Here is a 14786-nt window from a genome sequence, read left to right as displayed (position 1 = left end):
TTCCTCTTTCTCTCTATTTTTATTACTTTGTTCTTGGTAATTTGGTCATATATTGGTAGTGGTATAACAAGTAGCACATTTGCCTTTGGCTGTGGGGTCTATTCCCACACTAAGTAGATGGACTGATGACACTGCAGTGTAACATAAGGGGGTTGTTCCACTCTTGAGTATATTGTCTTTCAGATGAGATGTTATCCCAGTGCCCCATCTGCTTCAATCGCTGGTAGCTCAACTAGATGCCGAAAAGAGTAAGTGTGGTTCCCTGATGCCCTGGCCAAATTTCCCCTGATGAGAGGCCACAATCCTACTGGGACTAACCTGATCGAAAAAGAATAAAATAAGTCTTATGGAAAACAAAGCAGACAGTAAGACAGTTTTCCCCGGGGGGGGGGGGGTCAAGGTAATATACTACAGTTTTCTTCTAAACAAATTTGGTGGCAGTATGTATAACTTACTCAATTCTTGCTACACACACATCTGTATCATCCTGATGCCTAATGACAGCTGTTTGTACCACTGCTTCTGTAATTATAACATATAATGGACAGGACTTGGGTATCCTGTACTAGAACATATTCAACTGCGAACATGACTAGATGGGATATTTTCAGACTGAAATGGGGATGGAATCTCAGAACTGGAAGTGGGAAGATGTTTGAAAATAAGTGATCATTAAATTATGTTGTTTACCACTAAATTAATTAATTAATTATACAGTAAAGCCAACAAAGGTGAGTACATGTGGAGTCACTAAAATATATTTTACAGAATCAGTGTGTGAAGTTGATCATCAGAAGCAAAAGATGGAGCTCCATGGCTCCCATCAGAGGCGGCATGCTTTTGTGTGCATAAGGAGTCTACTACCTTGGGATTAAGAAAACTTAGAGTTAGTTATAGTAAGTGGAAAGGCACTGGTGACAGAGTCTCCAGCAGAGGGGGTGTGGGAACTTTGTCCACACAAAAGAACTTCTCTTTACCTTTGTTTTTGTTAAGAAATAGCATTTAAACTACTGGCCATGAAGCTACTGTCCTGAAGTCATGTAAAACAATATAAAAATAAATAAAAAATGTATATTTTTCCTTAATTTCTGTTTTATTCAATTTTAATTAATGGGTAGGTGAACTAGACTATTTTGAGCTTTTCAGCCATGATATAATTGCTATAATTAATATGGAAGTATTTACATAATTGTATGTTGTAATCTTAATGACTGTACAACAGGCAAAACATAACAGAGATGCAAGACAAAGCACGTGCATTCACCAATTTGACGGATTTTAGCCATTGCAAGTTAATTTGCCAGAAACCAGTACAAGGAAAGGCAAAGCTAACATAAGAGATTCCAAACTGAAAGTCGCAAGAATCTTCTAATGTTATAAGCTTGGTACAGAATGATACAGAGGTTGAATAGGTCCTTTTTGTGTCAGTGTGGAGTTTGAAAGTGTGGGGTTGCCACTGTGGAAGTTGTAGATCAGACTGCAAAAGGGAGATGTGAGATGTCAAGTGTGATTTGAAATGCCATATGAGTGGAAGGATCTAGAAGTTTCTTTAAATTTGATCTCATACAAAAATGTACAGTTACTTAAGTAATTTATAAGTTAGCAAGAGCCTGGAAACAACTTGGCTGGGGAGTAATGGGAAGCATTTTTGACCTGCACAAAATGGCAACAAAGATTAGAAAAGTCAAAGAGACATTAGAAGTATACGAAAAATACAGGATGATAATGACAGAGAGCAGTAACAGCTAAAGCAGAAGGAAAAGAGTCATTAAAAGGCCAAACATGTTGAATGGATAACAAAACAGTCAAGAAAGAAAATACAAAATGCTATAGATATATAGGGGAACTTGGAAAATGATGAGAGGATATTAACACTAGAGAAGCTGAACAGGAAATGGACATGTTAAGAGAGCTACTCACAGTCCATTCACAAAAGCACACATTTTAAAAAGAAGTGCAGAGTGTTGAGATATACACAGCGATGACATCTGAACTTTATATTCTTTAATTATCAGTTGTCTTCCCATTATGCTTCACTGCCTCATCTCCTGAACCCACTTCACTAAATCTGGCCTTGTGTCCGCCTTCACTTTCAGCAAGTTTAATTTCCTCATTTTCACCTTCAAATCTTGATGCACTAGGATTTTCATAATGGTTAAGGTCTTAGTCTTGAAAGATACCAAGTACATGGGTTAATTCTGATCTCTCATTACTCACAACTCTTATAATAGTCTGCAGACTGAAAGCATAGTATTTAACTATGAACCACGCTTTCAGGCAGTCTGCATCTTATCTTTAATTTTTCCCACGTCAGCACTCTATTTATCACCATCTCATCCGGGTATTTTCAGTGCATGCCTTTCCTCTTCTACTGCCTAAACACAAATTTCCCCTCTTTCATCTAACTCCGCTCTCCCTGTTGGAAAAAAAAAGATGCCTTCTCCATCACATCAGTGCCTAAGCTTAGTAATGATTTATTTAGGGTACCCCAATTTGACTGCTCCATTCCACTCCCCCTAGTCCTCATTTGAACATCAAGTCTCATTACGTCTGGAACACTTTATTCCAATGGTGCCTTCCAACAAACACCATATTCCTTTGATTTAATCAGTTTTAACAGTACCATTTGTATTGTCTTCAAATATACTGAAACAAACCATGGACTGCCAATCCACACATAACCTTCACTTTTCATGGACCCCTATCTCATGCAATGTTCTTTTTATTTCCATTGCATAGAAATTTGCTTATCCAACTTTTTAGTTTTATTGTATGCTTCCAGTTTTTTTGAAGCCAAAACACTTGAACTAAATATAATTTATGCAGCAGCACATACTAGTTAAAAGCCTGTACATGCTGGTCAAGCTCTAATGTTAGTAGCTTCCACTTCTGTAAGTCGGACCTTATCTTTTCTAGTACCTGTTCAATAATGGTTCATTGACCCTTCTAATGTATCCAAATGCAAAACTGTGCACCCCCAACATGTTAGGATAGGTTTCCAGACCCTCTCTGGTCAGCTCAAATTTGACTACTAACCTTTGTCTTATCTATGTTTATTTTGTACCTTGTCTTTTCCCCAAATGCCTTCAGCTTGCAAGATAAATATGGCATATTCTCCTCTGAATTACTGAGTGCTAAAAGTAGATCATCTGCAAAATGCATGATTTTAGGGCACAGACTTCCACACCTACACCACTGTAAACTTGAATTTCTCTAATCATGTGACAGTGGCTCTAAATATAATGCAAACAAAATCAGCAATAAAGGGCAGCCCTGTCTTACACATCTTACCAGCTCAGACTTCTTTAAAACTCTTGCTAATGCCTTCAGACTTGCTTGCTTGCTTCCAATCCTCTGTAAATGGTTTCCAGCAAACTACATAATTCTCCTAGAAACCCAAATGCCTTCAGTTCTGCGGATAAGAACTTCTGTTCGACCCTAATTGAACGCTAATCAAGACAATCTACTGCTGCTTTCTTCTTTGTCACCTGCCCATTCAATGTTATCATTACTGGTCTTAAAATATTATCCAGTGTCCTCTCCTCTCACAAAAATCCCTCACTGATGTAGATGTATTACATTCAGCACTATTTTAGTTAATCTGCACAACAGGACTGTCTTAAAGTCATGTTTCAAAATAGAAATTGGCCTACATCAAACACTTAATGTCCTTGTAGAAAACTGATACTGTTTATGCGTATGTGGTACTTCACAATCTTTCACTAACCATGTTCCTCATGTAAGCCATCTCTCCTTTGTCCTTCCTTCTCTCACTTTCCATATCTCAGCTGGCATATTCCATCACTCCCTGGGACCTTCCCTACCAAATGAACTGTCATGTTCCTTAACTCCTTAAAGATTATTGGTGCTTTCACCACATATGTCTGCTCCTTTCTGACCCTAGGGACCAATATAATATTTTTTTTAACTGTTCCAATACTTCCTCTACCTTCCTCACTACTCCCCTGTTGACTGCTTCTTCAGTTCAAAACATGGGTGTCACTCTCTCACATTTTGCTGCCAGTGGCCCTGGTGATCTTACATTGCTTGCGCAGAATAAGTCGTACACCAAAGCCCTCGGAAATCTCACATCCTGCATTGCATTCTTAACATTTAGTAATGTAGCCCTTTCTTTGTCTGTTGGGCTTGGTACTAAAATTTACAATTGATCTGCACTGTCCTTCATTTCCTGTCTTCATCACTCAGCTGTCTACTCCAGATATAGTCTTTAGTGTTTTCTGCTACCCTTGCTTAAATGTACCCTACACAAATCCCCCCTAAACTCAACCTTCATTAGTAATATTTCCAACAGCTTCTTAACTCAGCCTTGCACCACCTTATTCTTCTAACAAGTTAGCTGGAATATTCCGGTGTCTCACCAGCTTTATATGCAAAAAATCATAGCAGAACTTATTTATGCTGACAAAGGCAACTTAACTCATCTAGATCCCGATCAGTTTGGTATTATGAAGGGCAGTGCCTGTGTCCTGAACCTAGTAAGCTTATTTGCAAAGGTTACAGGGGCTGTGGGCAGTGGTCACTGTGTGCACACTTATCTAGAACTGCCCAAGGTTTTTGATACTGTTCACCACCATGGAATTTTGAAAACTTAGATGCAAAGGAAACCCTATGTTGTCCACTGAATTGCCAATTGGCTACCAAAGAGATCTCAGGTTGTGATGTAAATTTGTAGAGGGTGGTATGCCACAGGGGTCCAGGGCCTCTCCTGTTTAGCATTTATTTTCAGACATCCAAGCTAATATCCCAGAAATGTGGTTCACCAATTTGCTGATGAAAGCAAGCTGGTTACTGCCATCCACTCATCTACTGATACTATGCAGCTACAGCAAAGGCTGGAATGTGCACATACCCAATATGCTGAAAATGGTATAAATCCATCCTTCCACAACCCCTTTACCCATTTTTGCACATGGGTGTCACTTCAACAGTGGTTCTTCCACACCACAGTCCTATGGCCAGTTTAGTGTGTCCAATCCACCTACTGCATGTCTTTGGAATGTGGGAGGAAACCAGACCACCTGGAAGAAACTCATGCAAGCATGGGGATGACATGCAGACTCTGCACAGAAGGTACCCCAGCCAAGAATCAAACAGGGGACCTCTTGCTGAATGCCACAGTGCAGGCCAAACATAAAAATAAGGCCATGAAAATGGTCTAAAGTTGATTGCAAAAAAGTACATTTGGCAAAATAAGCTGCTTCTACTTCATGTATTATCGACAGTACTCCTGTTCCGATAGAAAATGTCATAACAGATCTGGATACTTATGTGAATAACTCTCATTCAATCACAATGTTTCTGTCATAGTCAGGAAATCATTTTATTTGACTCAGTTATTATCACTGGAATATCTTGAAGAACCAGGGAAGTTGCCTTACACCTGTATTCTTCCCTTATCACATTCATCAGTGAGTATGGTGCTCCATTTTGGTATGTAAAAATTCAAGCATATTGCTCAAATAGAAGGGTCCCCAAAAATTTCTAACTTGGAAAATTAAAGGTCTTAAATCCTTCAAGAATTCCTGAAAGATTAGCATGACTGCCAGCAACCTGCCAGCTGCTCCAAGATAGCCTATGTTTAGCTTTTCAAGCAATAAAAGTCCCAATCCTGTCTGATCTCTTAGTTCACAAAACCACTGTCTTTACAAATACCTGCACTGGAAACCTAAACCTACACTAAACCATAAACAAGTCTAGTTGGAGGGAAAGGCTTCTACCACAATGTATTCCAGCTCATGAAATAAATTGCCATGACAGGTCAAGTAAAGTACTTCTTTGGCTACTTTTAAAGCTAATCCTAATAACTGGATGTGAGTCTCACACTTACATGGAGCTTATGATGTAAGACCCTGCTTGATTTGAGTGGTAAACAGTATTAAGAATTTTGCAAGGATGGGAAGAACGTTTAAGTTTGTAAGGCCTTAAAGGCCTACATGGTTAGGTATCATATCGTCCCCATGGGCTTATTATTATTGCTATATACCTACAGAACCACATTCCATCTTTTCTACTTTATATATCATTTCAGCCCATCCCATTAATTTTCTCTATTCTCAACCTACTGCTACATTTACAGGAATAATATGAATTGTCATAATTTTTATTGGCACTATCCATACATTCCTAAGACCCAAGTACTGTTCCATTTTCCTACAATACTTCTCAAACTTTCCTATTCTGGGCTGGTCATTGCTTCTTTTGGTGCAAATCATATTTAGTCTCCTTCCTGAAAGTCCATCAGTTAGATTAAGATCTTGTTAATTTGACAGGCTTTAATTTTTGAAGCAAATATATAGTGATAACTGTGCAATTCTCTACCTAAGCAAACCCTTTCAGACCTGTAAAACACCAAGATCCGACAACATTTCTTCATTCTTTCACACCTACTCTATTTGCTAACAGCAGAGTCATCATTCCAGAAGGAATGCAGGAAAAAGTGGGAGATAGAACAGACAAACCAGTGTAGGAAGAAATAATGAATGGCAAAGAAAGGAGTTGCAGTAGCAGAAATCACGGTATCGGAGCACTCTGCTAGCTTCTATAAAGTGACTCAGTACATGATAGAAAGATAAAGAATATGGTCAGACATCTTTCATAAGAGATGCTGGCAACAATCTGCTCACCAGTGCACAGGACATCAAAACCAGACTGAAGGAGTATTTCCAGCAGCTTCTGAATGAAGAAAACACTGTAGCGGCTGTAGTGCCCCAGACACAGCCTACAGTGAGAGAAGGGGAGAAGCTGTATTGCCCCAGATACAGCCTATGAGAAGAGGAGTAGCCCACCATAGAAGAAGTAAGAATAGCACTAAGGAAAATGAAGTCAGAGAAAGCAGCAGACTCAGATGAGGTCACAACAGGTATGATAAAGATGTTGGGAAAGGTAACACAGAAATGGCTCATAGCAGTATGGAGAGAAAGGTGTACCCAGATTAATGGAGAATAAGCATACTATTCCAGTGTTTAAGAAAAAAGGAGACATTCACAACTGTGGGCAGTACAAAGGTATCAAACTCCTATCAAGTTACATGTAAGTTCTGGAGAGAGTGATTGATAAATGAATATGCAGAGTAGTATGAAGTAAGAAGGGAGGTGAGCAATTTGTATTCAGATCAAGATGCAGCACAACTGACCCAATGTTTGCAGTGAGACAGATACTTGAGAAGAAGCTAGAAATGAGTTAGAGTCCAACAGGGCATTCCTAGACTTGGAGAAAACATATGACAATGTTCCATAAAAGCTGATTTGGGCAGTCCTGTGGTCCCAGAAATATTGGTAGAATTAGTGCAGGCTGTGTACAAAGACCCAGTGACTCAAGCCTAGCGCTCAACCTCCTATCCCCAAAATGTGAAACGCTAGCCATCATATTGTGGAACAAATGGACAAAATGTGGAATACATATTAACGGCTTACTAACAACATCAACTAGGAAGATCATATGGTGGATAAAATATGCTGTTTTACTTATAAAACAGTGATTCATTTCTATATACCAAGGATATCAGAAAAAAAAATCCTAAAAACTGATTGTGGGACAGACCTTTTCAGTGTGGAACTTTGAGGAACATGAGCCTTTTAAGACCACAAATGAGGTACATTCCTAAGAACAATGTTCAGTCTCACAGAGTGGTACCCAGTGGGAGTGGGTGTGCATCAGGGTTCAGCTCTGAACCCACTGCTGTTCATACTGGTGATGGACTACATTAGCAAACAGGTTGGAGAGGACAGATCAACAAAGTTGTATATGCAGATGACATGGCATTACAGGTTCTGAGCAAGAAGTTCAACAAAGAATAGAGGAATGGAATGCAAAACTGAAGGCACATGGGATGAAACTGAGTACAGATATGGAAGTTGTAATGGCAGCAAATGGAGGAAATTAGAAGAAGCTGAAAATTGAGACAGTGGAAGAGGTTAACAGCTTCAGATGTCGGAGAGGGAGGTAGTTGAGGAGTAGGATAGTCTAAATGAGGAGGTTAAAACTAGAATCAGAGGGGATACAGCCAACTGGCACAGTGTGGCAGGTGCAGTATATGACAGAAGAATGCCAAGGAAGCTGAAAAGTGAGGGATACAAAAACAGTTGAAGTGCCTGATATGGGTGGTAGGATGCACACTGCAGGACAGATGAAAACATGAAGACATAAGAGCAGGAGCCAAAGTAGCTCCAATTGCAGAAAAGATCAAAGAGAACAGATTACGGTGGTTTGGGCACCTGTGAAGGAAAGAAGAAGAAAATTTGGGAAAGACGAGAAGAAGGCAAGAGGAAACAAGGGCATCAGCAAAATGGTGGAGGCCAGGCATGAGTGTCAAAGAAGGTAGAAGAGTGGCACTGAACAGAGAGATGGCGGCAGTTTACATGACACCCCAATTCCATGTAGAAAAGGGGGTTTGATGATGATGAAAGAGACCTCATTCTCTCACAGAAACTTTATTTGCTAACAGTACAGTGAGTCCCCTCCTCCTTACCCTGCAGTAGTTTATACTACCTCAAAGTTTATACCCCCACTCTACAAATTTTCATGTTCTACTTCAGTTAGTTAGATTTCCTGTAGGGCTACTGCATCACCCCTTCTGCCTTAATATAATTTAGCACCCTTTCCCTTATCAATGGGCCAGTAAGAGCACTTATATTCCAGCTCAGCACATTCCTCCTAGGGATGTCTTTTCCAACTGTAAATACTCTCTCCTCCGTAGCCTTAACTGTCTACCAATCAGTAAATTTCCCAGGTTCCTATTACCAGATCGCAGACACAGTTTGTCGAATGTGTCTTGATCGAACTGACAAGAGCGAAAAGGCAAAATAACGAAGCGGCTTTTCAGCAAATTCTTTCCCTGGGAAAGATTTCGCTTGGCCGCTTTTGTTACTTTGCCATTTTCGGCACTTGGTATATTTAAGTAGGAGGGTGTGGGGGTGAAGCCCCCCAAATTATGTAATGTTTTAAAGTATTTATTTATTTACTTATTATTTCGGAACAGCTGAGGTTTCAACGTTGTAAGGTTTTGCTTATATGGGGTTGATTATTTATCGTTCGCTTTTCTAACCGTGCGATAATATAATATGAACCCAGTGTCCCACCCAATTGCTCAGCGCAATATTGCATCATCCTACCTTTCTTTGCTCTATTTTTGTTGTTTACAAAGTAACTACTACACCTTAACTTCTTGAGATTATGAACCTCTACAGCTACTAACTCTTTGACTACAACTATGTAGTAATTAAATTCTCCACTTCCAATGTGGAGGCCTCTGATTCAAGTCTGATGGGCATCGCCAAATCTCTACTTACCAACCTCAGTGGCATCAAATCTCTGCTTACCATCGTTGGTGGACAAGATAAGCAAATTGATTTTGAAATGTGTCAACATGGCTTCACACACCAAGGAACCTTACCACTACTTTCTCTGCCTTAATTCTTTGAGTGGCACTGCTCTCTTCCTCAATACGTTTAGCTGCTTACAAAAGTAGAAATAGTTGTATTTGTCTGCTGCTTTTGCCACTTTTGGAACCTGCTGCTCATCTCTACACTCCTCTTCTCTCCTCCTTCACCATTCATAACTTCACTGTCTGCCTCTCAGTTCCCCTGCTGCCACTGCCCTGGGGCACGCCTCATTTCCTGCAGCTCAGTATAAGCACGCACAGCACCATGGAGAAAATGTTTAATTGTAGCCAGATACAAAAGATGAAATCAAATCCCTCTTGATCTGCAGTCCTGAATATCTCTATTAAAAGCAGCTCTCCTTTGCCTGGCAGTGACAGAATAGTCCTGGTCAAGGGAGACAGTTTTAGTCCCAGCTTCCAGAGTTTACAAGTGATAGATTTTTTTACATATATGTAGTGAATCTTATTAACATTGGCCTGAGTTGCTTCCACCTGAGGAATGCCAAGCTGCTAATCACTCTCTAAAACTTCAGTCCACTTCAAGGGTATAACAAATCTCATTCTGTCTCTTCCCTCTTAACGCCTTGGCACTCCTATCAGCCTTATCTTTTTCCTTCTAGCTCTCCTCTTGACCTGTGAGGGCTTCCTCTACATATTCAATCCAGTGTTTATAGCCACCTGCAGTTTACCCTTCATCTTCACTTTAACACACTCACTGATTAACAGGTACATTGCATCAAAATGGTGTGAGCGAGAGGGAGACAGCACACCATCCATCTCTGTCAATGACAGCTAGTAGCATTTATCTGCACGTACTGTTCAGACACCTCGTTCATTTTCTTTAACTCTAAAAATATTGAGGCTGGTGACACTTCAGCTAATTCTGGATCTCCCATTAGGTGGGTGACTATTGCTTGCAACAGGCTTGACTCTCTCCCCTCATGGCCTACTTGGATATTCAACAAACTTGGCGTAGCAAACTGCTCATGCATTGTTAGACAAGCGCAGCAAAAAATCTCCTTATGTTAATACTGAATATAGGAGTTACAACTTATACTATATCTCTTAGTGAGCATGGCCCCACTTTCCTCCATGAAACTAGGATACCACCACTCCACAAATGGGAATACACAAGTAATACAGATGTTGAATGCAGATGCAGTTACTGCTACTGGATGAGAAGTGGGAGGTAGAAATGTTGATCAAGATGCTAGTGTACCTAGAAAGTCAAACAATTCTAGATGTATGCCAAAGCAAATTGTTAATGCTAAAACAAACTCAAAATGACTATGCAATATTATTTTTACATAATGAAATGCATTTTGATATGAAACCTGTACTTCCTGATGTCCACCAAAAACCTCCCTGCATAGTATTTTTAGGTGTAGAATCATGCAAATACAGGTTGGTTTGTACACATCGGCCAACTAAACAGAAAATAAAAAAACAGTGCAATATGGTTATTCAGTTATCATCATAAAAATGTATTCTTCTATTCAGTTTATTTCTTTTAATACCATAACAGTAGTAGTATGTGGGTCAGTTTTAAGGCTATAAAACTTTAAATATTTTAACGTTTAACAGAACTATATACTGAACTGCAAAAATGTCCTCTTTATGGAAAAAGTATGGAATATGCTTCAGCATGTTACCTCATTTTTGGTGCTGGAAAGGAGTCAAGAATAGAGAAATAAGTAACAAGTTAAAGAAGGGGAATCTTTCTTGATTTTCCAGTAGAAATCATGCCACTAAACTTAAAAGATAACATAAAAACGCCATTATGGTTATTAACTTGCCATTCATTTATATTGGGTGAACTAGTGTATTTGACTGAAACCTGAAAGCTGAACCGTTGATATCCGTTCCAAGTTTCAATTAGTGTATTTTATGCTTGAAAAAACTTTTACAATGAATCTAGTTGCATAAACTGCAGCTGCATCAGTGGTTTATCAGGTAATGCAATTGCCTTTCGTGCTGGAAGATCAGAATATGTGGGTTCTACTCCCACACTAGGTATTTAGATTAATTTCCAATATAAAAACTGCAGTGCAGCATGGTGAGAGGGTCTGCGCTCCAAAGTGTGCTGCCCGTTGGATGAGATATTAAACCAATGTCCCATCTGCTTCAGGTAAATATTTGAAGAACTCAAGGCAATTATATAAAAAAAAAAGTATGAGAAGTTCCCAGATGCCCTGGCCAAATTTCCCCTAGTTAGTATGAATACTAACTCAGGTCTCCCGTGAAAGGAGGACAGTGGCCTACTAGGACTAACATGGTCAGCCAACAATAAGTTAATAAATAAAAAATAAACGTATTGGTTTGCTGTTAAGGGTATTTAATAAGAGACAATCTTCCATGAAATAATTGTCATTTAGTGATAATTTTCAGACTCCCATACCTTATTGGTGATGGTACCACATAGTAAGAAAGTAAATATGTGATAAACATTGAATGGTGATGACATTCATAAAACAACTAGACAATAGGACATGTAGAATCATAACAGAGACTTTACTATATGAATGCACAGTGACAAGCAAGGTACCAGAGTGGACATTACTGGGGTTAGATGTTTTCTTGCCTTTAAAAGTGACCTTGTACAGTACTGAGAAGTGAAATTTTGCCTTTTAATTAATGCAGAATCTATGGACACTGCAGATACAGAAAAGATGTCCAAAGTATAATAAGGGACTTGCTTTCTACATGTAATACAAGTGACAATACTCCTTAATGGTCCAGGTTTTGGCCAACGAAAAAGAAAATCAAGGTTTTCTGACCAACCCATTCATCTAGTAAACAAGTTTATAACTAAATGCATATTGAAAAGGCAGTCCGAGACATGACAGTGTTCATTTCATGCAAAAGAAATGCAAGACAGTGTATCCAAGATGCAAACTAGTTCCCCTGTTGAAATGTGACCACTTGAAATACAGAGTGACAAAAAGCCAAAAAAAGACTGAAAACATAGGAGAGACTGAATCTCAAATATTGCTCTTCTCCTTAAAACATCTTTTTTCAGGAGTGGCAAGCCTGAGCCTGTGTGTGTGTGTGTGTGTGTGTGTCAACTCCAAAATATATCTCAAAGAGAAGGTAATATTCTGAGAAATGGCATCTCGGACTTGCAATATGTAAGTATGTTCCTTCTGCCATACAATCTCCCTTTTTTGGGACTTGCTCTAGAGGGTCCCGACATTTCAAATGGTTATTACTCATAAAATAAATATTTAACTGCTGAAACAGCAGCATAACAACAGTTGCGGAACGGAAATATGCTGATGACAATCTAGGGATTTGCATTCACTAATGCTCTTATTGTTAACATTTTCTTGATTTAAATCCCTTGAATGATCATTTCTGCAACAATAACAGTCTTACACCACAACAAAGTATCGGCTAGCATATTTTGCCCCAGTCCTGTTTGATGTATAGGCACACTACCTTTTTAGAGTTTTGTTTACTTTGAGTTAAATGTTAAACTTACAGCGACTTCTCTTGCCTTTTAGCAGGGTAGGGTGAATTGACATACAGCTAATTCAGAAAATAGTAAGCTGATAACTAGTAAGGCCACATGCTCCCCTTTTAGTCAGTACCACTTTTCCAACAGATATTGGAATTGACGACTTAAGACCACCATGCAGCATGTAAGGCTTAAGTTCTCTGTCAATGACAGCTAGTATTTGAGGATCAGTGATAGTCAGGTTTGATGCCCGTGATCTTCTTAAAGCAAACTTAAAGCCAATTTGACTTGGTTATTGTTTCTATTTATTATGAGCCTAGTCTGTTTCAGTCTAGCATATAGCATCAGCCACCCAATGTAAGGCATTGTTTCTTGCCATTAATAATACTTTTACAATAATTATGCACTAGTGGAGGGGAACTAGTGGGTAGAGTATGAAAGGAAAACATCCATCCCTACAGCATAATGTCCATTGCATTTTTGCTTCTTGGCATACCTCTCAATTATCCAGATTTTTTTTCAGAATGTCCATATTTTTGCCTCAGATTTTTGGTTTGCTCCTCATGAAATTTGTGGTTGGAGGTAAATCACTGAGTACTCAGGTCATTAAATAATGGCAGACAAGATTCAGTTGTCATACCCATTTAAAATACAAAGTAATTCAAAACCTGCTGTTCTATCAGCTTTCCAAGTTTATAAGGGCAATATTTAGAAATTGTCCCTATTTTGGGGCCTTTGTCCCCTTATTATTTTGAGCTTTGTCCAAGTGTCTTGCACTTACAAGTTGAGAGAGATGCTTCCCAGCCTTCTTTGCTAGACAGAATGAATAAGACCCTTGTAGATGATGGGAATGCTGTCAAGGTCTGAGATATATACTCCATTTTTTTATTTTAGTTTCACGTGGACAAGAAGGGTCGAGTGAATTTTGCACAGACAGATGTTCTCATTCATGTAGTGAACCGAGAAACCAACCGTATCCTGGATGTGGAGCGGTATGTTATTACAGATGATACATCACTGGTGCATTGTTTTTTTCTGTTATTCCCCCCTTTCCAACTCACAGTGTTTTACTATTTTTACAGTGTTATTCAGATGATAGATGAAAACAAGGAGCAACTCCGAAATCTCTTCCGAAATTATAATGTTCTTGATGTTCAGCCCGCTGTTACTGGAAAGATTCCAGATGACCTGACAGCTCTGCAGGTAAGGACAACAGGAGCATAGAAAACTCCAATGTCACATCACATCCAGTTACTGGCAAAAAAATAGACCTCGGTGTATATATAAAGCTATATGTATCATCACAGAGATGCCTTCTGCGGCCAAATGGAGATGCACACTGGGTATAGTGATATGATCTTTCCTCGACATTTTATTGACTAAGAAATGATTTATGTTCTCATACTAATGCCTGTAAAGAAAAACGTGTTTGCAGATACAGCATGCTGTCTGTTTACAAAGTAAACATAAACAAGCTTATCTCTATAAAATGTTGTATCCCTGAAGGGACAAGGTGAGCACAGATTGCCCACTTCAGATGTTTTATGCTTTACAACACTTTTACAATAGGTATTGTTTCTGATTGTTTCTGCTTTTAGACATCTGCCCCATGTGTTGCTTTAATTCCATTGTTGTATATAGTTTAATATAATCGCTAATACAGCATGTTCTGGGGGTATTGAAGTCAGTACGCTTTGCTCCTTATAACTGTTATGGTAGCATGTTCTGGGGGTGTTGAAGTCAGTATGCTTTCCTCCTTATAACTGTTACGGTAGCATGTTCTGCGGATGTTGAAGTCAGTACGCTTTCCTCCTTATAACTGTTATGGTAGCATGTTCTGGGGGTGTTGAAGTCAGTATGCTTTCCTCCTTATAACTGTTACGGTAGCATGTTCTGCGGATGTTGATGTCAGTACGCTTTCCTCATAAC

The 14786-nt window shown here is 39.1% G+C and overlaps 1 protein-coding gene across 1 annotated transcript in view; it reads left to right on the top strand.

Annotated features, from left to right (window-relative positions):
• Positions 1-14786, top strand: part of CDH23 (cadherin related 23) — a 2508764-nt gene that overhangs the window by 2410881 nt on the left and 83097 nt on the right. Inside the window, exons 41-42 of the mRNA XM_044056944.1 lie at positions 13752-13849; positions 13940-14060. Coding sequence (XP_043912879.1) covers positions 13752-13849; positions 13940-14060 — 219 coding nt within the window. The remainder of the gene's footprint in view (positions 1-13751; positions 13850-13939; positions 14061-14786) is intronic.

This window comes from Protopterus annectens, chromosome 14.part0 (assembly GCF_019279795.1).
Source record: "Protopterus annectens isolate FY-2018-M chromosome 14.part0, PAN1.0, whole genome shotgun sequence".
NCBI lineage: Eukaryota > Metazoa > Chordata > Ceratodontiformes > Protopteridae > Protopterus > Protopterus annectens.
This window is presented reverse-complemented; position numbering and strand designations above follow the sequence as displayed.